At 40.6% G+C, this 22,304-nt stretch overlaps 1 protein-coding gene across 3 annotated transcripts in view; it reads right to left on the minus strand.

Moving 5' to 3' along the window:
• CRACD (capping protein inhibiting regulator of actin dynamics) overlaps positions 1-21,633 on the minus strand; it is a 60,538-nt gene extending 38,905 nt beyond the window's left edge. Inside the window, exons 1-2 of one of the 3 annotated variants that reach the window (XM_069014055.1) lie at positions 21,587-21,633; positions 17,267-17,338 (exon numbers count right to left, since the gene is read on the minus strand). In XM_069014055.1, coding sequence (XP_068870156.1) covers positions 17,267-17,291 — 25 coding nt within the window. In that variant the 5' untranslated portion in view covers positions 17,292-17,338; positions 21,587-21,633. Of the gene's footprint in view, positions 1-17,266; positions 17,494-21,499; positions 21,523-21,586 lie in introns of those variants that run through there. The other 2 variants (XM_069014057.1, XM_069014054.1) reach the window with 2 other exon arrangements.
• Positions 21,634-22,304: the final 671 nt, after the last annotated feature.

Below are 22,304 nucleotides of genomic sequence, written 5' to 3' on the forward strand. Positions count from 1 at the left end.
CATCTATTAAAAAGAAGTACCATGACCTTCATGTTGACCACTGTCAAGAACAGGTTAATTTCTCAGGGCTGGGATGAATCAGAGTATACATAAAACATAATAACTGTTAAAGCACTTTATTCCTCTTAGGCTTTACTTTAATTTTGCATTAAATCTACTTAAACAAGCTAGTTGGGTTTTTCTTTGTTTGCTTTTTATAAAACCCCAGCATTTAGCCTCCTATCATAATCTATTTTGAGAAGCATCATGTTGTACTGGTGACAAATATTTTCATGAGCTAACTACATTCCTCTACATGCTTTTCTCACAGGCTGTGTGCATACACACTGCTTCAGCATGCTCTACTCTTCCTGTGGACTGGGACTCAGCAGAAAGAGCCAGTTTGGTTGCAAAGTACATTCAGGCCCCTGTAGGAACATTTGACCAGGAAACCTGGAAAATCTTCTTTAGTGCAATAGCATTCTTTAATTCCACCTTAGGTTTTACACCCTACTCTGCTATACCTCAGCAGGGTAAAGCCACATCTGGGTAACACGCCTTTGTAGTCACTGGAGGAATAGCTGCAGGGTTTTCAGAGGGAGAAAATGTGCCCAACCATATTTTGATCTGTCTGCTTCTGGTGGTAAGTGGCTTCCAAACTAGCATAGTGCCAGAGAGCCTGAGTTGAACCCAGCACTCAAACTTACACACAGTTAATCTGTCTGTTTCTGATGATGGATGAAGTAGAAAATCTACATTGAATTTACAAAGTCAAAGACACAAGAGACAGTAAATCTGCACTTCCTTTATAGATCCATAAGAACCTCACACAAATGTAATTCTTCTCCTTGGTCAGTCAAGATACACAGCATTTGTGCGACATCATTAAAACAACAGGGCATCCGTGCAGCAGCACAAAGATAAATAGCTGAATTATGCACCTCAAATTCAGGCCCAGCATCAGAATTTTCCAGTCCAGAATCACTGACTCACAGTAAGCAGATGAGAAAAACAACAACTGGAACAGCAGTTTTACCAGTGCGGAAGAAAACGGGATATGGAAGATTACCTGTCTCCCAGCTCTGCTTTCCATAAGCTGACCAACTCGCATCTCCAGCCAGACCAATTGCTTGCTGCTCAATTCTGACTTTAGATATATATATAGAACGTATTTATAAATAATAGAATATATCCTTATATGAAACCACTAACAGACAGGCAGGCGATCATGCAGAGAAAGAGAGAAATTATTGCTCTTGGACACAGCGCTCTGATGCTTTACGCACTTCAGAAACTGACTGCAAAACCCCATAGATCATATGATAGAGCATACAGGACAGAAAGCATCGGTATCAGACACAAGACTGGGTGAAAGAGCTATTTGTCCACAGTTCCCACCTTGCCTGCTTCCTCAGCTTTCTTCGAAAGGAAAAGCTGCATGATACCAATTTTGCTGGTTAATGTAATTTACTGCATAAATCAAAAATACTACAACCTTTTTTTAAAAAAGGTTCTCACTGTGTCATTCATCCACATTACTCTTGTCCTCTCCTCTTTTGGAGCTCTTCAGATATAACCGTGAATTGCCTCATTGACTCTAAATCTACTGTACTGATTCACCAACTATGAATCTAGTGCTGAACAAATGTAACAGGTCAACACAGCTTTCATTTCATCAAAATGGGTGAAAACCAACACACTTATCTGCAGCCAAGATCTGCTTTTCTCCACATGATTTAACATGTCCCTTAGCTGTTTCTTTGCTCCACACCCATCATCACAGTTGTCACATTACTAAGCATGAATTCTTTAAATCAGGCTTTGTGACTCATTCCCAAGCGAAAGAACACCATGCCCTGCACAGGCAGCACATGCGTTCCCCATCCTGCCAGGTTCCTAAGGAGGGAATGCCTGACCACTAAAACAAAGTCTGTTTATGTAAATTTTTCACAAGATGTTATGGAAGAAGATGTGGGATGATATTACAGGGTAAAATGCTTCCTGTAACAGTAAAACAAGTACAAAAAGTATTCCAAACATCAGCAATGCCGCAGACAATTCTCTGCACAAAAGCCTTTTGAGTCTATAATTCTCAAACACAACTCATCCCTTCTGTCCATCTCTACTGCTGAGAGAAAAAAAAAGGGATAGGAAAGGAGGAGAGTTGGGACATTCAATGGTGTCAACTTGCAACAAGGACAATTGCTGGGAGAACCAGGAAACAAGTCAGCTTACGTGTGCCATTTTCTTCTCTCCTTAATCACTTTAATGGAATCCTACTGATCCAGCCCCAGCAGACCAGGGGAAATAAGCAATTAAACCTTTTTTTTTTTTTTCCTGTCTGTGTGACAAGTGTATCTTGTTCAAATCACTGTAAACAGTTAACAGTAAATCAGTTTTGAATCACAGAATAACATAAGGTGTGAAGGCGACAGATAAACAAGGTTGGATACACTAGCTAGGATAACACAGCACATATGGTTGGCGCTCCCTTCTCAGCTACCAGAAGAGTAGCAGAGCAGATGAGAATAATCTTTAACCTGTCATATAATTTGTCATCTGCACAAAGACATGCAGTGCCTAACATAGAACCAGTTAAAGCAGAGAGCATTGGCATCGTGTAGGCAGCACATGGTGCCTCTGCTCCCGATGACAGAGGGGAGCAGCTTCTCCTCTCGCAGTCTCTCTTTTGTGCTCTCCAAGAAAGAAGAAGGCGGGTGCAATGGGATTTATTGCCAGTAAATCAGGCGCAGCCTTTGGACTCCAGCTGGCAAAGTCTTATCGACACGCCAGCTGAAAATTCCCTGTAAGATAGCTTGCAGTTAAACTGCTCAAATATTACCCAATTCCATTGGGATTCCTAGGCTGTGACACCTTTCAAAAATGGCACAGAATCCTCAACACAAGCACAGGCCAAACAAAGACTTAACTACCATGTTATGGAAGGAAGAGATTTAAATAGTGGAAAGAGAGTGAGCAGTGTATCCCAGTCAACAGGCAGGGGTGAAGTTATGCCACTGGATGGGACAGAGGAGATGTCAATGCCTCTAGAAATATCTGAAAAACAATTTTCAAGCAAAGCAAACTTAACATGAGAAACAGAAAGACGCACATAATCATAGAAGAGACACCTAAATATTTAACAAGGTGTTGGTTCCTTGCAGCTTTTCCTATTTGCTGCAGTGCTGGGGGCACTCACAGCAGTGTGGGTGAGGAAACCTGAAGGGCAAGTCCTCTCTGAGCAGAGCTGACCAAGCATATGCATCAGCTGGTGAGTAGAAAGATGATCATTGAGGGGAAAAATAAATAGAAACAGGATTCATAGTGTTGATTCGAATTTTAAGTTATTGTGACCAAGATTTTTCAAGCACCAGTTTTGAAATGGGATTTCCAAAGATTTCACAGAAATTTTTTGCTCATTATTTGAAATCACTACCTGTCTATAACACTTCTCATAATATGAGATATTGCACAGGAGCTGTCTTCCAAATAATATGTTCTTTGTTAGTGAATTTAATGGCTATAAAATATTGTGTAATAAGCTAGATTAATGAGAATATGAATTATTAAATTGAATAGACATTTCGCTAATGAATTTAGGGGCTGAAAATCCATATGGATGTAGCATTAGGAACTGTGTGGCAGAGAGAGGACAAGTGGGTTACGGGGCTGCAGGCACAGTACAGCAGCCGAGGTGAAAAAGGGGACTAAAAGATGTTGTTAAGAGGGTAAGTTGACTGACATAATTGTATCTCTACAACAGAAAAAGGCTGTTATGATATGCATTGCCAATATCACTGTTTTAAAATCCACCTTGATTTCAGGCTAATGGTATGCTTATTGATGCTCTTTTTAAAATAACTCAGGATGTATCCACTACAATAAGCACTGCCCTGTTGAGCCCTGGGTTGGCTGTGCACCTGCACAAATTTCTTTGCGTTGCAGGTCCCCACCAAAAAAGCTGCCCTCCTTCCCCCTTGCCCAGTCTGTTCTAACAGGGCATAGAGCTTCTCTGGGCAAACTGGGATTGGCAGTTTCTTCCAGCTTTCCCACCCACTCCACATCTCAGTACATCCATTTCTGTGTCTCCCCAGAGATGCTCATTTTTGCTGATAAATTTTCAGCACTCCCTGGAGAGGTGTTTCCACTCCTCCAGGAAAGGGAAATAAATTGTTTGGGATCAAGGAGAAAAGAACAGATTTAGCTCTGCTTAACCATATTCCCATGTTTTAAAATGGGTGTGAGTTCCCATACCTGTAGTGGCTCATCTGATTTCACAGGGAAAATTGGTTTTTGGACATTATCTGCCTTCATGACCTGCCCTCAATCCATTGCCTTCTCTTCCATAGGTAGCTGATAGATGGACACTGTCCAGATATACAAAGAGGCACAAACACCAAAGACTCCAAGGAAACATATAAGAGAATACACAGGGAATAAAGATTGGCATGGAAAAAAAGACTGATGCTCAGATTCAATAATGTAACTTCCCAGAAATTACATTTCCAGGGTTCAACTCTGTGAGGCATTTAGTGATAGCATATAACAGCCATAAAGCTGACAGTATGCAATAGTCTCATGCTGACAGAGATAGTATCAGTTGACATAACATCAATACCTGAGAAACATTAAATGAAAACAAGATTGAGAGGTATCGAAGGTATCAAATTGGTGTAGCCATAATGGTCTAATGAACCACCCAGGCACAGCAAAGGAAATATAGTGGGCCATTGCTTGCCTGTTTTTCCAAGAGTATCAAGTAATCCTACAAGAGATACTATTTCTTGCAAACCTTGTCCCAGAGAGGATGAGGTATTCTTGGATTACCTGATATAAACTAGTAATACTACCTAAAGTATCTATAACACAGCAAGAAGGAATCTTACTTTCCAGAAACATCTATTTTCCCTTGCCACCTGCAGAAGCAGAAACATTTCCACAAATGACAGCCCATTTTGTGATTTTCTTCCTCCCAAAGACTGTATCTTCCACAGAAACCATATGTAGCTGAGACAGTCAGCTGTTAGGAGACATGAATTAATCATCATAATAGAGTCTATTAATGTTCAAACACCATCTAATATGCTTTATCATCCAGAGCAAGGAAAGAGCTATTTCAACACTTCTCTTGATACGACAAGGAAATACTCTCTTGAAGGCAAAAGGACTTAACCTCCACTGCATGAGGTTTGGCACAGTGGTCTTTACAAGCAACAAAGAAATATGAATGGAGAGGAGGAGTAAGGAAAATTTTAAAAATGTTTAGATGACATTAAGCAGAAGAACTAGAACTATGTAAAGATCCACTTCTTCAGTCTTATTTACTATGGCAAAAGTCTCACTTTCCTTCATTTCTGAGCTCCTGTTTCCTTCTTTTCCCCATCTTTTATAGTCTTCCCAGCCAGTCTTTGTATTTCTGTGCCATCTATTTTCATCAAGCATCACAATGAGTGGTCCTAGAGGTCAGAAAGCCTCATTCACCCAATCTTTTGTTTTAATACCAACGTTCTGGCTTCTTAATCCATCCCACTGCTATCGTCGGGCAGCACCTCTGGGACAGAGAAGACACTGCCCTCCAAAAAAACACAACCAAACTTGGAGCAGTTTGGTCACTTCAGGAATGTGTGAGGTCATCTGGGGATAGCAGAGACTCCCAGCAGGAAGTATGAGAAACTTCAGGAGCAAACCCTACTGGAGTGAAGGAGTTTCCTTCTTCCATGGGAAAGCCCCAGTTACAGGCTACACAGGGAGTAGCCAGGAGGTGTAAAAAGAAGTGGGATGCACATCCTGGGGACAGTAAGAATGAGTGATGGAGTTCATACATGTGAGCACATTTGAGAAAGGGTTAAGTAAATGCAATATATGGTATCGAGGTGCTGGGCTGCATTGCAGAACACACCCGGTAAGATAAAACCTGCTTATTATAGCTCTGGGTGCAGTGATGCATGTGAGACTTTTAGAAAGAAAGAGACCGCAATAGCTTCTGATTCACCAACAAAATATTATGTAACAGAAGGGAGAAAGCTTTGTTTTGCTAGGGCAAGACTTACTAACTCAAATTATTAATGATGGGAGACCCTTTTGGCATGCTGGGTTTTATCTGAGGTTTCCAGAGCTGCATTAAACACTTGATATCAATGCAATAAGGAGATGTTCAAACCATTATTTCCTTCTCAGAGAAAAAAATTGTAAAACATGGGAGTCCCTCAGCAGGTTAATTTCTTCCATGGGAAAATTCCTGATTGAAAGCATTTAAAACCTGAAGTCTTGGCCACAGTGCATGTGAAAAGATAAACCTCCCCAAGGCAAAACTATTTCCCTGAGGCCCCATGGCAGAGTAGTCCAAAGTCCAAGGACCACGTGCTCTGGACAAACAGCTCCCACTGCCCCTCCCCAGCTGCCAGAGGTCATTTAGACCTCCTCAAGTCTGGCACAGGCTGCTGACAGACCAGGATCCTACACTCAAATCACAGTTTCTAAGATAATTCTTGCAAGGGGTTGTGTTACAAGAACAGTTCTTCACACCCCTCCAGCTCTAGAATAAGTCCTATATTGCACTGGTGTACGTTTTTAGATCCATACCACTTCCAGTTTTTTCACTGGTGAGAGAAGGAGCATTTCATCCTCACAGAAACTACTGCCTTACCATAAAAAGTGTTAATTTTAATGAAGAGAGCATGAAACTCATAGACCAAACCTCTTCAGTGACAAGGCAGAAGTGCTGCCAGCATGCTGCTGAGTTCTATTGATACAAAACAGTCAAGAAGTATCCCAGCCTCAAAGGACAGCCAGAGTGCTATGCCAGAAAGTCTGGATGGCTGGAGGACTGGGATAATAGAAATGAGCTGAAGATTATGTACCTACTCATTCCTTTAGAGCCTGTTGCTGTGATGTCTCAGATCAGCTAGAAATGGATGAGAAGACAGGTGTGACCACTCCAGCTGATCATAAGATAATTATAAGGCAGCACAGTGGTACTGCTGCAAAAGTTAGATGTCCTCCTATGGAAAGGGCTTTGGGGAGTGGCAGGGGTTACTACCCGAGCAAGGGGCTGGAGAGCCAACTGACTAATAAACCAAGGCTGTAAAAAAGCAGGTACAATTTTTTTCTTTTTTTTTTTTTAAGGGAAACAACAATCTTATACATTACTGAGTCTCTTCAGTGTCACAAAAAGGCAGTATTATTGGATAAAAATTTCATGTCATGGTGCAAAACCAAATGCATTAATTCTGCTTTTAATGTTTAACAAAAACTGAAACCAGTACAGACACAGATATTATGAGTGATTTTTTTCATTTTTGCACAGTTTTAGTTTAACATATTTTGTAATGACAAACACATATTAATTTTAAATTTGCAATTCAGATGAACTTCTAGAATATTTTAGATAGGTCAGATTAAATGAAGAGAGTCAAATTTTCATTTTATGAATTTACCTAGTGCCGAGTCATAAGAGATGTTAGCAGGTTTTCTTGAAATTATCAATATACCTTTAGAATTAGAGCAGTTCCATAATGAAGAAAAAATACATTTAAAAAAGTCCCATCATAGTTCTACATATAACTCTCAGTGGAGGGGGAGGGAGGTTAGGAGAAGGGGAAACCCCAACAATTACTTTATGCCTGTGTGTTGTCTTCCAAAGTTCTGAGAATTATAAAGTGATACAGAACACACAAGAGTAAAAGGGGTTTTATTCTAAGCAAATTATTAACTACTCCAGCAGACATATTAATTTAATAAGTTCTTCAATAAATTTTATAAGGGTAAAGCTGAACAGAAGGCAGTAAATCCACCTCCCCTCCCCAGATGTAGGGAATTAAATTGTCAGGACCATCTCTAATTTTTGCAATGAATCACAAGACCCTCTTATTTGAGCAACCTGAAAGCCAAACTAAATCTGACCTCAGGCTGAATGTGTCTAAAAGAACTAAAACACTTGTGCTGATCTCTGATTTCACAGAATTAAATCATGCTGTTGTGGTTTACAGCTGGGTAGCAAAATACAGAAAATAAACTATATCTTAAGAAAAGAGGTGCACAAACCATAGCAATCACAAATTCTCCAGCAAGCTTTGGTAAAAAGCAAAGATCAAAATCAGTGCTTGCATGGCAAAAACAACAGTGAAGAGGAGCAGGGAGCTGGGAATAATTCTTTTTTGTTAAGTGTTTGGGGTCTCTTTACTTCTGGAGAGAGCCAAACCTCAACTTCCTTCTTCTGTTGGGCAAGGTAGCCAGAAGGAATCATGGCACTCATTCCTCATGCTGGCATATCCCCAAAATATTATAGGGAATAGCTTCAGTCAGCAGCACAGGGGCTGGAGAACCTGCTCTGTGTTCCTCTCCAAAGCCTGGAAGTGCTGTGCTCCCACATGGAGCCACCACTGCTCCTGGAGCTGTGCAAAGCTGTGGCAGAAGGACACCTTTACCTCCTCACTACTCCCCCCGTGCCTTCCTGCTGCATGCTTCCCTTTCCCAAGCACCCTGACAAGCTCACTTGCTCCTTCTGACAAACAAATCCTCTGATAGTGACATCAATTGTGGGCAGATTAAGATTTGGGGCATTCGTCTTGAGGCTGGGAAATTGACTATTTAGCAAACATCTGGATTTTCATTGTCTGAGCAGCTTTCATTGCATGCACAGGCACAGATTATCATGCTCCTCAGGAAGAGCAGGCACTACACTGAGATGTTCTCCATGTTGTTCAGGGACAAGATTTGCCCCCTGGGCATGTTAGCAGGAGGGGATAGTCAGCTACTCACATGGAGCCTGCAACTCCTCGTGTCCCTCTTGCATCTCCAGCATCACAGCCACCCGTGGCGCTGCACAGAGAACAGCACTGTGCTGCACTTCCATCTCTCCTGCTGGCACTCTGTTATTCCAGTCTGCACTGGATCACCCTTTTGAGCACCAGGGTTAGATGGCCATTTCCAATTTTTTCCAAAATTGCCAGCTTTTGTAATGTAGACCGCTATCGGCTGAAGGAAGAAATTGGTGCCTTAGTATTGCCTGGAATGCTATCAAAATGAAAGCTCCACCTGAGCCAGCACTTAACCAACACTTAACCACAGCAATTTCAGATACAAGATTTTGCACAGTTAAACAGACCAGGAGATAAAACTGATCACCAGTATGAATCACTAATTATACTAGCACTGTACACACCTAACCTAGTTGCTCCTTATCCATCACCTGTTCCCATACAGTGAGCAGGCAACAGGCTGAGGCAAAAAGGCAAATCTCAAACAACTTTTCCACGGAAAGAGCAGATTAAAAACAGGACCAGGAACATGTAGCTGCTTTCCCACATCCACACCAGAGCCCTCAGCCTGGGTTGTCTTTCCCACACAGGCCAAGCACAAACAAAAGATGTGCGTGAGACATTTTTGTGATAGGAAGAGGACTGTAAATCTTCATGTTGAAGTTCTGGCAATTTTCTCAAGCACTAGATCTGCTTTAGAAAAGGAGCTTAGAATTGACTCAATTCCTCATCTTGTCATCAATGTAACAAAATATACAGAATAATAAGGTCTTTCCCCATTGTTATTTATTAAGCAAAAAAAAAGAAGTCAGAACACACTCCCCTAAACAATACATATATTCATATGTTCATATATTTTCAGTTTCATATTTACTCTTTGGAGGCAACTGAAAACTGAAGTGATTGGTCTGCCTTTGTTTTCCAGAATTAAAACTAAAGGAATGAGACATCACTTGAAGCACTTACTGACTGGAAAACTCAGAGAAATCTGATGACAGTTTAGACCTACCTATAAATGTCTGAAAGATAAAAAGTCTTGAATAGTTTTCTTCTGATATTTGCAAAACTTACAATATCCATTTCATAGAATACTCAGATGTATTTTGCCATCACAGTTATTTGGCTAACACTGAGTATATTAACATATAACACTAATAAGTAAAAGCAGTGTTATTTTAAATGCCAGCCAAGATTTCTACTCCAAATAGAAATATCAAGAAAGGGTTCTTTATAAATTCTGTAATGTCAAAATAGAAAAAAATCCAATCTACTACTGTGATGTTAAATGAAATCTTCCCCTATATGTTCTATTTTATGAGGCTAGAATAAAATCAATTAGTCATGAAGAAGCAAAATTAAAGAGGAGAAGTAGCCCTAAAGAGATGATATTCAAGCATTTATAAACCTAAATATTTAAAAAACATCTAAAATAATTCAAATCCAAAATGGCCTTTGCACAAAAGCACAAATCTCTCTATTCCTGAACTAAGGCAACCAGATATTTCCTAACAAAACATCTTGCCTTTAGGTAGCGAGAGCAAAGAGAAAAAAACTATTTCCTATTTTCACGCTGTTTCAGTTCCAGGCGAGGATGTGCCAGGCCAGGAGGTGACTGATCACACTAATCACACATCTTCTCACTGTGCTGAGAATACAAAGCATTATCATCAGTGTACTGGTGAAATACATCAAATTTAGCCACACAAGGTGGACATGATTAAACTTCACTGAGAAAGGAGACAGTGCTTTCTCTCCAACATCACTTACCCACATTGGAATTTATTTACCATTTACTGTGTGCCAGAACAAAGAATGGAGGGGACTCAGGTGGCCAGGCAAATCACAATATCCCATGTGCTAGAGAGAATGGTTGAATATAACTACAGCCAAGAGAATTTAATGCATTGTAGATTGCAGGATATGACATCAAGATGGGCCCTTGAGTGAAAACTATTCAAGTATGCAGTTTGTAAGCCTTGGAAAGAGACTGGGAGTGGAGGTCGTGTCTGTCATACTCTGAGGGGCTGCAGCAGCTGTGACAGCCCCAGGGACCAGACAAGTGCTATGTCTCATGATGCAACATCATTCCAGAAAATGTCACTTGCACAGGGTGTCTTGTGGCAGATCAGGTACCCTCCAGCTGCTCCAGTCCAATGGCAAGACCAAGGAACAGAAATCCTGTCCTGGGTCTGACTAGTGCCAGGGTCTGTCTGTCTAGCATGGATGGAAACTGGGGTCCATTTCAGCAGCTCTGAATTCTTGTTTCCTAGCTGCTGAAGCAAATTTTGGATCCCTGCAAGCAGTTTGGCACAGGACTGGGTGCCCTGACTGTCTAGTTAAGGGAAGTTCACAATGAGAGACAGAGGAAGCCCATGTTGACCAAACTGCATTTATCTCCCTTCCTTAACTGCTTCTCTGACATCACACACTTCTTAACCCCCTGCATAAACACCCTTCCACATGATACCCCTGCTCTGCTTGTAAAACCCAACGTCCAAGAGCACTCACTGTAAAAAATATCAGAGAGCAGATCTGGGAAAGGGGTCAGAGGAGAGTGGTGAGCACTTACTGAGTTTTCACCCTTTTTACTTGCTTTGTATCTATTCTTAACTTAATAGGCTACAAGCACTCAGTAGTTGAATCAGTGTTTTTCCATCTCTCTAAGGAATTACCTAGGGTTACAGTAGCACTTGCAAGTTTGGAAAGAATTCTAACAGTACAAATATAATAAACAAGATGAAAGAAAAGTATATATATATAATCAGTTTCCATTATGTGACCAACTATCCTCAAGAGATGCTCACATCTCTCTCTGTGACATGTTTTGACACTGAGATAATGCAAAGCATCTCAAAGTAAATCCAAGTTCTACTTCTTGAAACCTCGCTCACATGAACGTTTCTGAAAGATTTGTCGAATATGAGTATGGAAACAACCATAGCTGTTGCTTTGTCCTGTGGGCGTAGAGAAGAGGAAAAGTAACACTTATATCTAAAAGTCCTAGGTGAAGAGAACAATCAACACAGTGCTCTGTGCTGGCCCCCTGTTAGATCCCCACATCCTCATACCACGTTTTCTAATGCATTTTTAGAAAAACCCTGATGCACTAAATGACTGTGCTAATCTTGATCATTCTTTTAAAGAGCAGAGCTAAAGCCCAAAAGCCATATGTGCAGTAACACCCACCCAGGACAGTCAGAGGAAAGAACCATTTAATTTAGATGTATGAAATGACAGCACTGTCAATGACACAAGGGTTACTTTACACAGTGTACAAGTTAAGCTCAGGCTTCTCCCACCCCTTCACCCCTCTTCTTGACTTTTTAAGACTAAGTCTTACATATTATATGGAAGAAATAAAAACACAAGTTGTGGGGCAGGAATACATTGCAATGCCAATGCAGAATATCATCTCCTCCAGGATTTTTCCACCAGAGGATATGTCTCAACTGCAAGAAAAAACACATTCCGTCCTTTTATTTTTCCTACTCTTACACTGTAGATTGTTTGAAGACAAACCATAAAATGAACAACCACACCACATCAGAACAAAATAGGACACTCTCCAAATATTCTGGGTTTTAGCTGGGCTTTATTTATCAGGTATGTCTCTACCTGATGGTAGAAAGATGACACATATCACAGGATATGGGTTGTTCATAATGTGTTTGCAGAAGACATTACTCTGAACAAATGCAATTTGTTCTGGTTTAGTCACAGTTAATACTACACATATCTGCTCTCTGGCTGATGAACTCGCACAGACAGGTTTAAGTGTTTCAGACTGTAAACTGAAAATTAGCTAATGACAACTAATCTGCTGCATCACCTGAGAAATCACTGGTTTATTGATGTTCCAACGAATGCTGAATTAAAATGGGTGCAGACATTCACATGTACATGAAACTTACCATGTACTTGCATACTGCAGATCACTGATGAATCTGGAAAAAAAACTTCTGGAAGAATGCATACCTGGTGTTATATATATATATCAATATTCATTAACAGGAGGGCAGCTGCTACGTACTTGTAAGATGCCACTTTGGAAATCACAGTCAAACATGTGCCAAAAAATGTTAAAGTATCTGTACTTGGGTTTGGTAAACAGATTCCTGTAAGGGCATCACCCACATTGTGTCCTAAAGCTTCACTAATGGTAAGGCAATCCGGATGGTATCTGGACAGCCACTTAATCAAACAAGAAAAAATAAGAGAGCAGCAAGAACCATTTAGGTTGGAAAGGAGCTTTGAGACCATCAAGTCCAGCTTATGACCTAACACCACCTTGTCAACTAGACCATGGCACTAAGTGACAAATTCAGTCTTTTCCTTAACACCTACAGGGATGGTGATTCCACCATCTCCCTGGGCAGCCCATTCCAGTGCCCAATCAACCCTTCTGTGAAGAACTTCTTCCTAATGTCCAGCTTAAGCCTCCCCTGGTGCAGCTTAAGACTGTGTCCTCTTGTCCTGTCACTGGTTGCCCAGGAGAAGAGACCCACCCCCACCCAGCTACAGCCCCCACTACTTTGTAGTAAACAGCTACCTGAATGGCTTTTACAAACACTCTAATATTTTTACTGAGTTCTTCTAAAAGCAGAGGGAAGTGTTTTCACCAGTTTTCTTCAAATAAAACATTCAGAACAAAGTGGAAGGGATAGAAGCTTAAACAGGCTACCTACCTGTATCTGCTCCTCTTCAAGGTGCCCTGGGGATGTGTACATCCATGCAACTGATAGCCAGCTGCAAGCCAACTGATAGCAAGCTGGCCAGTGTTTCAGCCTGGCAGCACTTAAGGCAGTCCACCGCTGCATGGACACCACATGCACTGCACATCATTGTAAAGGAGGCCAAAAGCCCCTTAACCAAAGGATTTGAAATTAGTCAGGACCAAGAAAGAAAGAAGAAAGGAGGACTGTTAAAATATCTGCAAGGTCCCAGGAAGGATCAGAAGGTTTAGCATCCTGTGTTGCTTCCTTGTAATAGCAAATTTTTACTTAAGCTCTCTGCCACAAAACTGCCCTTGGAAAAGTCCTCAGAGCCCCCAGGAAACAAACTCTGAAAGACATCACCCTTTGCAGCCATGTTGGAAACACAGTGCTTATGGCACAGCAGGATCCCAACTAGCAGCTCTGAAGACCTCTGTCCTGGGGAATACATGCAGAGACATCACCAACATTACTTGGCCTCTACCCAAATCAGCCCAAACTGAAGGAGGAAGGGGGCTTACTTTGCTTTGTTTTCCTTTTAATGAAAATAGGTTTTGTTCCAAGATCCACAGCAGGGAAAAACAAGATGGCTGTAAGTCCCTCAAGGTGTTGATGGGCAAGGGCACAGCCTCCAAGGCAGCCTTGCCAAACCAGGACTTTGGTCTCCTCTGCTGGAGTGGGCTCTGTGCCACAGCCTGTAAGTGTTGAGGACCTGACCTCACTGTGAACAGCTGTGTCTCCCTGCCCTGCCCTCCTGGACCATGCCATCAGACTGGTAAGGTTTGTTTGTACCTGTTCTTCAGGATACCCCAAGCACCCTCTGCAGTGTCAGCCTCTTATTATGCTCCAGCACCTGAGTCATCAGCTGGGAGAAGTGTAGCCCCAGAGCAGCTGGTCATCCCTGCTTTAGGCTGTGTTGTGAAATGGGACAGGCACTCTGCTCTACAGGCTAAAGAGGACACCACATTTAGGGAAAAAGCATTCCAGAATAAGAATTAAATGTAGTCTGTCATGGGAGAAGAACATGAAGAGATTGCATCTTTGGAGTAAGTCAACAAGATTTTAACCTCACTATCTAGTAAGAAACCAGTAAACAGGAGTACAAAAGTCATCTGGGTTGAGATGTCTAATTAGTTGATGAAGCATTTTACTGGGAGTATAATTTTATAGGTATAGCAAAGCAAGAGGCACTAATTAGTTGCAACTCATTAAGTGTAAGTTGTTTAGTAATTTAGGAAAAATGAATGCAGACATGGCAAGGTTGGTACAGACAAGAATTCCACGTAGCTGAGTGTCACATTTCCAACAGCAGCCAGTCTGCTCAAGCAGCAGAGGAGTAATTTGCAATTCAGTCCTGACCCATGGGGACAGGCAGGCAGGCCATGCATTCCAACTCTTCTAAAAGAAATCTTAAAAATAATGAATGCCTTCACTGCAAATGACCAGGCAAGACAATTAGCATCTGTCTCCACCCATGAGCTATTAAACTTCATGTTCCATGTATAGAAAGCATTAATATTCTAAGTAGAGAGCTTGTGGATATATAAATCAGCTGTGTGCACCTTCTCATCTTTTAGATTTCTGCTAATACCTATGCAGAAGCAAGGTAAGTCATACTTACCTCTTTGTAAAATGTATCCTTCTTAGGGAAACAGAAACAAAAAAACATCCCAAGTAAGATATTATCAACAAGATTTGAATTGCATAATATTTTCAGAATTTTCTCTTTACCCAGGGTAAGTTTGTTGAGGGGGATTGAGTTCAGAAACTATTGCACATACTAGGATAGAAAAGGTACTTAGAGCAAAGACAAAATAAAGCCCTAGCATGGAAGCAAGTTCTGTGAACAAGACCACCAAAGCATGCAGAATTGTCATCACTCACTTCAGCTGGAAGACTGGAAAACCGTAGATATTCTTTACCTTTCTGCTTTTAATCTCATCCATGAAACACAAGTACCCCCAGAGAAACCATACGTAATTTAGCTAATTCTTTTTCAATTACGCAAGGCAGTGGTTATAGGCAAAGGTTTCCCAGAACAGCAACTTTCAGAGAAATGTCACAGTGACACTGAATCAGACTCATCCCCTACAACTGCCTGCCAGGGCTTTTGAAGCCTTCATGGCAGTACTATACAGAGATCCACCACAAACCCAATATAAGGCAAGACAGCAATGAACCATTTTAAATGGTGGCAATTGTAGAGCAAATGGTTCCCAAAGAAAGCAGGCACCAAATTCTGGGAAAGTCTGGGCCTGGAATTTGCAGCTCAGTTACAGCTTAATTAATAATAACTAACACAAGTGTAAAAGCCTCATGAAAAACAGAACTTCCTTCCCACAGTCCACTGGTGAAGCTGCCTACAAAAAGAAAACTAAAAAAGTCTGAAAACTTCACAAAAGTAAGTTCTTTTCTTTGCACTGAATGGACATGCTGTACTCCCACTCCTTTACAAAGGAAGTTAAGAGCTTCTTTGTGTCAAGCCTACTCTCCTTTTCTCAACAAAATACAAATGAAAGAGCCATGTGAATTATTAACAGATGACAACAGAAAGCTAGCCAGGTATTTCAAACACTTGTGTCTCTTCTTCCTACATGAATTCCTCAATAGTACATGCAAAGTAAGTCTTCTTACTAATTCCATCGTTTAAATCCATAATTAGAGCTGATTAAATAACTTGTTGAGAAATAAAGGCTTTTTTTCCATTCCTTTCTTTCTCCTTTCTTTCCCTGGGAAAGCATTTGACCTGACTGTCAGTGACAGGAGGGCTTCATGCCTTGCTCTGTAGGGCACTTGGTGAATCAAGTGAGAATTTTTCCCCTCTTAATATCTTTTCAGTACCGCAAGCTCATGCAGAACATCATGCAATCCAGTGGAAACAGAGACACCATTTGCTTCTGAACTGGAATAGACATGTAATGGGGAAATCTGAAAACAGACTAAAGCTTTAGTCACATTACAATGTTAACCATCATCTCCTGGTGAAAGCAAGTCTTGTTTGTTATAAACACTTTGGCTGGCCCTCGTCCCCAAACTCCCCCTCCCCAGCTCTCCCCCCGCCCAACAAAGAGGTGAACAGGACACCACCACATGAATCCAACACCATTGCTTGACAGCATGCTTGCTATTTACACATAAGTACAAACTTAACACTGCTTCAGTCCATTCACATTTAACTGAAATAAATTCTGAATTTGTCAAAGAATCCCTGTAGATCCAATGCAAGAAATAAAAATGAAATTATGTTAAGTTAGTATCAGTGCAACTGAAAGATATTTGAGAACTGACATAGGAAAACCGATCAAAATTAAAACTACAATAGTAAGATTTAAAATAACAAACTTTTTGACAACTTTGAAAAATAATCCTGATGACCCTAAAAAAGCATGTATTTTTCTATTTACTTCAAAATTTAAATCATAAATTCTAAACTTTCATCAGTTAAAAGGAGCATTTCAAAAGGTATGGCAAAGCACAGCATCAGATATAGCACAAATGGAGGCATAAAGTTTCCCACAGTGGAGAAGAAACCCCCAAGTGATGCCTCAGGGAATTACCTGCAAAACCATTAACCAGAATAACCTCTTTGGTTTGAATTTGACTGTGCTTCACACATACGCTGTTTGTTCTAACTGCCATAAAAATGGACAAAAGCAGCACATACATTAGCAGCAGCTCCTACGTAAAAACAAGAAGCACAGCACATTCCCCCCTCAGCCAGCTCCCCGCTGAAAGTGTTCCAGACTAAGCCACAAAAACTTAACAGTGAGCTTTTGAATGACAGGACATCATGTGCTCCATCAGTCAAGTACTTACAAGGTTTCTTAAACAAATTGATCATGCCTACAATTTCAGACGAAGTCAGAGAAACTTCAGACTTGATCTTCTCTGAGGAAGAAACAGAAGCCATGAAATCACCAAAGAGAAGGACTTTTTTGGCTTTTTTTGTTGTGATTTTAGAGAACTCTGAAGGACATATTGTAATGTGATAGGAAGCTTGTAGGAACAGCCTTACAAATTAAGCTGGGAATGTATTTCAGCACTTTGTTCTTATTTAGCACTTTCCCTGTGGAAAATGCTAAGGGAGGTTTTAACTAGGAACAGCCAAGCTGATTTCAGATTGATAGATAAGACCTCCCAGCTGATCTTTCATTTGTTACATTAGTTTATACAACTGCTTTTTTCTCAGTCTTCCCCAACCACAAAGCCAAAAATAGCCTTACCTTTCCCACAAGGACAATAAGGGATACCGGGAATACTAGGCAACCCTTTATAGGTGCTATGAATAACAGCAGTGGTTTTTTAAAAAGTAAGAAAAATCCTGGCATCATATTGTCCATGGTTTTATCTTTACAAGAACAGTTTAATGGCAATAACTACCATGATACATGGAGGCTGCATTTTCCAAGAAAATTTATGCTAGACACTAGTATTTCCTGAAGCATCCTATAGTATCATGAAAGGGAGACAAGTATTAAACAGTCTACATTATTCATCATGAAAGAAGCAACAATGATGCAAATTCCTCTTAGAAAGCAATAAAGTTTTGAATATAAATATATTAAATATTTGAATATAAAAGGGCTTCATTATGCAGTTCTCAGTCAACACTGGCTGAGCCAAATCCTACTACAGTACTTCTCTGTGCTCTGGATAAAATTTCCCATGGCCGCAGTAGCTCCTATCGCAGACGTGCCAGTCTTCCACAAAGAGATCTTAGCAACCAGGATTTAAGGGAAAATATACCCAGTAAAGCTAGGCTCCCAGGTCTGCAGTTCAGCAGAGAAATGGGAGATCTAATTTTCAAATCTCCTGGGAACCAGGCAGCTTATCAGGCAGTAAAATCCTCTACAGGAAATGGATGTTTTAGTGATGCCTTTTCAGTTCTTCCCTGGTGTTTCTTCAAAATCACGTCTTACAAGTTTTACCCAAAGACCAGCAACAAGTTGCTAAGCTTAGGCCTTCACGTTCCAAAGGTGTTTAGGCCAAAAAAACTAAAGGTGTTTCACACAAAATGTAAGATCTAGACAAAGATTGTGCTTTCTTAATGTGAAACCAAAGGTTATGGTTATCTTCTAATTTCAACAGAGGTCCTTGGCATTTTCATATAAATTGCAGAGACTCTTGAAGTAAGATAAAGCCTTTAACAGAGAAGAATTTTAATTAATCTATTGCACACAGTGCATTTAATAGTATCCAATTTCCCAAATCTCCCTCTGTGTCAATTAAAAACAGTGTATGTGGAGAAACATTGAAGAATCCCAGGCTTCTTAGCAGTCCCGTTTTTTCTAAGCACTGGAAATACAGACATACAGAATAATTCCCATAAATACAGACAAATGGGATCAAACTGGAAATGAGAGAAGATAAAATAAAGAGCTTGAGAGTAATATCCCTCCATTGCTTTCTCCTCTGAGGTATCTAATACAGATTTGTTTTGGTAGCTATATCAAGATTTATGTGTAATAATGACTTTAGCAACTTCTTTCTTTAAGGACACATTTTATTTCACTAAAGAAACATTCTTGGGAACCAAGAGAGTGACTTTCACCCAATTTAATTTTTAATTAAAAGAGCTTTACAAAAGAAAAAAAGAAAAATCGAAAGATGAAATAGCTCTGGTCTGACAAAATGCATGGCTTTTTGACCCATCCATAAGGGCTACTTTCTTCACTCCAACAGCTGACAGGCCAATATTCTCTGCAGCAAATAAATCACTTCACCCAGCCCCCTCAAGACTTCTTCCCACAGCACAACACTGGATCTAGCATCTCTACAAATACTCAGCAAGCCAGGATTAATTAAGACCATGAGAACTTACAACAGGGCTCGGGACCATCAGAAAGGCTACACAGGTACCTGAGCAAACACTCACTGGACTCAGGTGTGGTCACCACCCTGAGCACATTCTGTAGCTATTCAAGTCCTCTGCACTTCAAACCCCATGACTAAGGTTTACCTTGGAGACCAACAGATGAATATTACAATACTGAAAAGCATAAGTGTTGAGAGGTACCTCTCTTAGAGGAACTACTTAATCTAGCATCAAAATTGGAGGTGCATGGGCAAAACAGCCTCCTGGTTGAGGACAATTAGTAGCGTTTAATCGTCACACCAGGTTATCAAAGGACTTTTTGTAACAGCAGCAGAGGAGCAGCATCACTCAGACAACAGGCATGAAGATAAGTGGTGGACAATCCGGTACAGAAGAGGCAGAAACCACTCTCCCTATAACTTCCTAGTATCAGCTTTATCTCAGTCACACCCAAACTGCCTGCTACCAGTGTCACAGCCTTTCCCTGTTTAAGCAGGGATGAAAATTGAAACATAAGCTTTTGTTACACATCAAAACATTAAATGAAAGAGGATCAAAAGGTGAAGTGACAAAAACTTAATGCAAAGTTTAAAGAGAAAAAGTGTTTTCCTTCAATTTTCCTACATGAATATATGTTTTAATAGCTTAAAAGTGTAATGCAATAGACATTTAAAAGGTCTTCATTTTTCCCCTAACAATTGCTTCCAGTTCATGTAAATCCCCCCCAAATTTTAGGTACACAGTCTGTTTTGCTTTTACATCATCTTATGCAGACTGCAATTAAATAATTTACATCACTGAATTGGTAGCAATGCCATGCACAATGCCAAACTGAAATTTTTGCCTCCTCTTGCCAGCTTAGTTTACTTCAAATCTCATTTTGACTTATTTTTGATGCAACAGGAAATGGAGGCAGTGGGACTTCTAAAAGCTTGTTATATATAATTGTGGATAAGGAGGTTATTAATGCAAGTGTAGACTCAGCATAGGCACTTAACCTTTAACTCAGGAAGCACACTTGGTCAGAAAACTTACCTGCTTATTAAAAACCCCACAGATCATCAACTCACTCAAGTGCTCCAAAGCTACATGCAGCCAGCAGAGAATATTGAAGCTAGTAAAAGAAACCAAGAGAGAGTGGCAGAGAATGAAACCAGGCAAAAACCACTGCAGCCAGGATGAGTGGTTAATGATACAAATGATGGAATGCATTATTTAGAGAAACACGTCCCACAGGAACTACTCAGGAGGTGACAGAGAGTTCTCAAACAACGTAGTTGGAATCTGGTTTCTCATGTGTCCCTTAAATGCTGGAGGTCCAAATGGCAAAACTTTCAAGTTAGCATAAAAAAACCTGTCAATATATGGCATTTGCAATGTAGTCATCTAATCTGCTTCTTCAAACAAGCTCTACTAAGTATGACCAGCAACGCTGCCTAAAGCCCAGTTAGTGAGCTTTGAGAAATACTTTTTTTGTTTCCTTAAAAGTGGACAGGTGCCCCACTTCCAGATGAACAGTCCCAACAGCACAGGTCTCAGCAAAAGTGAAAACATAAAGGGTTGAAGGGAGCAGCATCTCCCTGGAGACGTGCATCTCTGCCCTGGAGCAAGCACAGATTGCAGAGTGCATACTACTGCTCCCCATGACACGCTCTTCTGAAGGCAGACAAGGAATACCATTTGCCAGGGTTTTCAACACAACTCTTCTCTGAAGTGCTGACTTTGTGCAAGCAAAGGCAAAATGATAATTTTTTAAATGTCTTTACCAGAAGTCTCAGTTGGAATGAAGCATGTCTTGCATTAATCAACATCCTTCCATCAAAGTAAAACCAGGTAAGTATTGCTTCTTATCTTATTAAGCCACAAACGCTGTTTAATATTGCTCTATTATTGTCTTATCCATGAGCAGCTAGATTTCCGCCAGGTTGGTTCAACTAACTGACTCATGTTGCCATGATTCTGACATTTCAAAAAAAATCTGTTACACAACCAGAGCAGAAATAAAAACACTTGAGCAGCTGAAAGACCAGAGCTGAATAAGGAGTGCTACAAAACATTGAGGAACAGATTTAGGAATAATGAGGTCACCTCACACCTCAACACACATGAAGTTATTTCGTTCACTCAAATAACTTCACGTTTGGTAGTAGTCACAGCACAAAACACCACACCATTTTAAAGAGACAGAAGCATTTTCAGTGCTTTGGCTGATTACAAAATAATTAAAACAATACCATCATGCGTTCCCCTTCCAGGTTTCTCCTGGCTTGACAGATGAAGAGAGAATTAAGAAGGATGAAAAATGTTCCCTCCCTCCCCACCTCCTCCAAGTGAGACACTCCTAATCTGGGCACATGTGGTTGCAGCTCCAGAGCATCAAGCAATCATGGCATTTAGGGTGCTTCAGAAGCATCTTGTGCCTTCTCAAGCACCCAGGTGTTGCTGTGGTGGCAGCACGACAGATCTCCTCATCAGGTGTTTTGGCTTTTCAGCCTTTCTTATTCCAGATATCTGCAGTTTGTTCTTTATTTAGCAAGGGAGAGACATACTATTAGCTTCCCTCTGAACTGTCAAGTCACACAAGGTAAAATTCAGAGCCACAAGGTCTGGCAGTGCTGGTGTTAAGGGTTTCCTGGCTGTGCAGAGGAGGTGAGGACCAGTGGAAGGTAGGAAGGCATGGAGCCCCATGTTAAAGTGACCAAAGATGAATGAACAACCAAGAAAGTGAGGGATCCACTCGAGATTAAAGCAGTTTGACTATTCATTGGATTGGTGATATTTGTGCAGCCAAGAGCTGGGTTGTTTGTGTTTTGGAATTTTTTAAAAAGCAAACCCAGAGACTATGGAGTTTTTTAATATAGAGAGGACTGCAGCAGTCTACATCTAATAAAAGAAAGTTCTAGATGTCAAAATTTTTCAACAAGCATGACTACCTACTGAGATGAAGCATGATAGTGATATCCCTAAAAGGGAGTTGGTATCTGAGCAGATACAGATTGGAATCACTGACTCATCCATCCTGGGCCTTTAAGGCAAATG

This window comes from Aphelocoma coerulescens, chromosome 4 (genome assembly GCF_041296385.1).
Source record: "Aphelocoma coerulescens isolate FSJ_1873_10779 chromosome 4, UR_Acoe_1.0, whole genome shotgun sequence".
Lineage (NCBI taxonomy): Eukaryota > Metazoa > Chordata > Aves > Passeriformes > Corvidae > Aphelocoma > Aphelocoma coerulescens.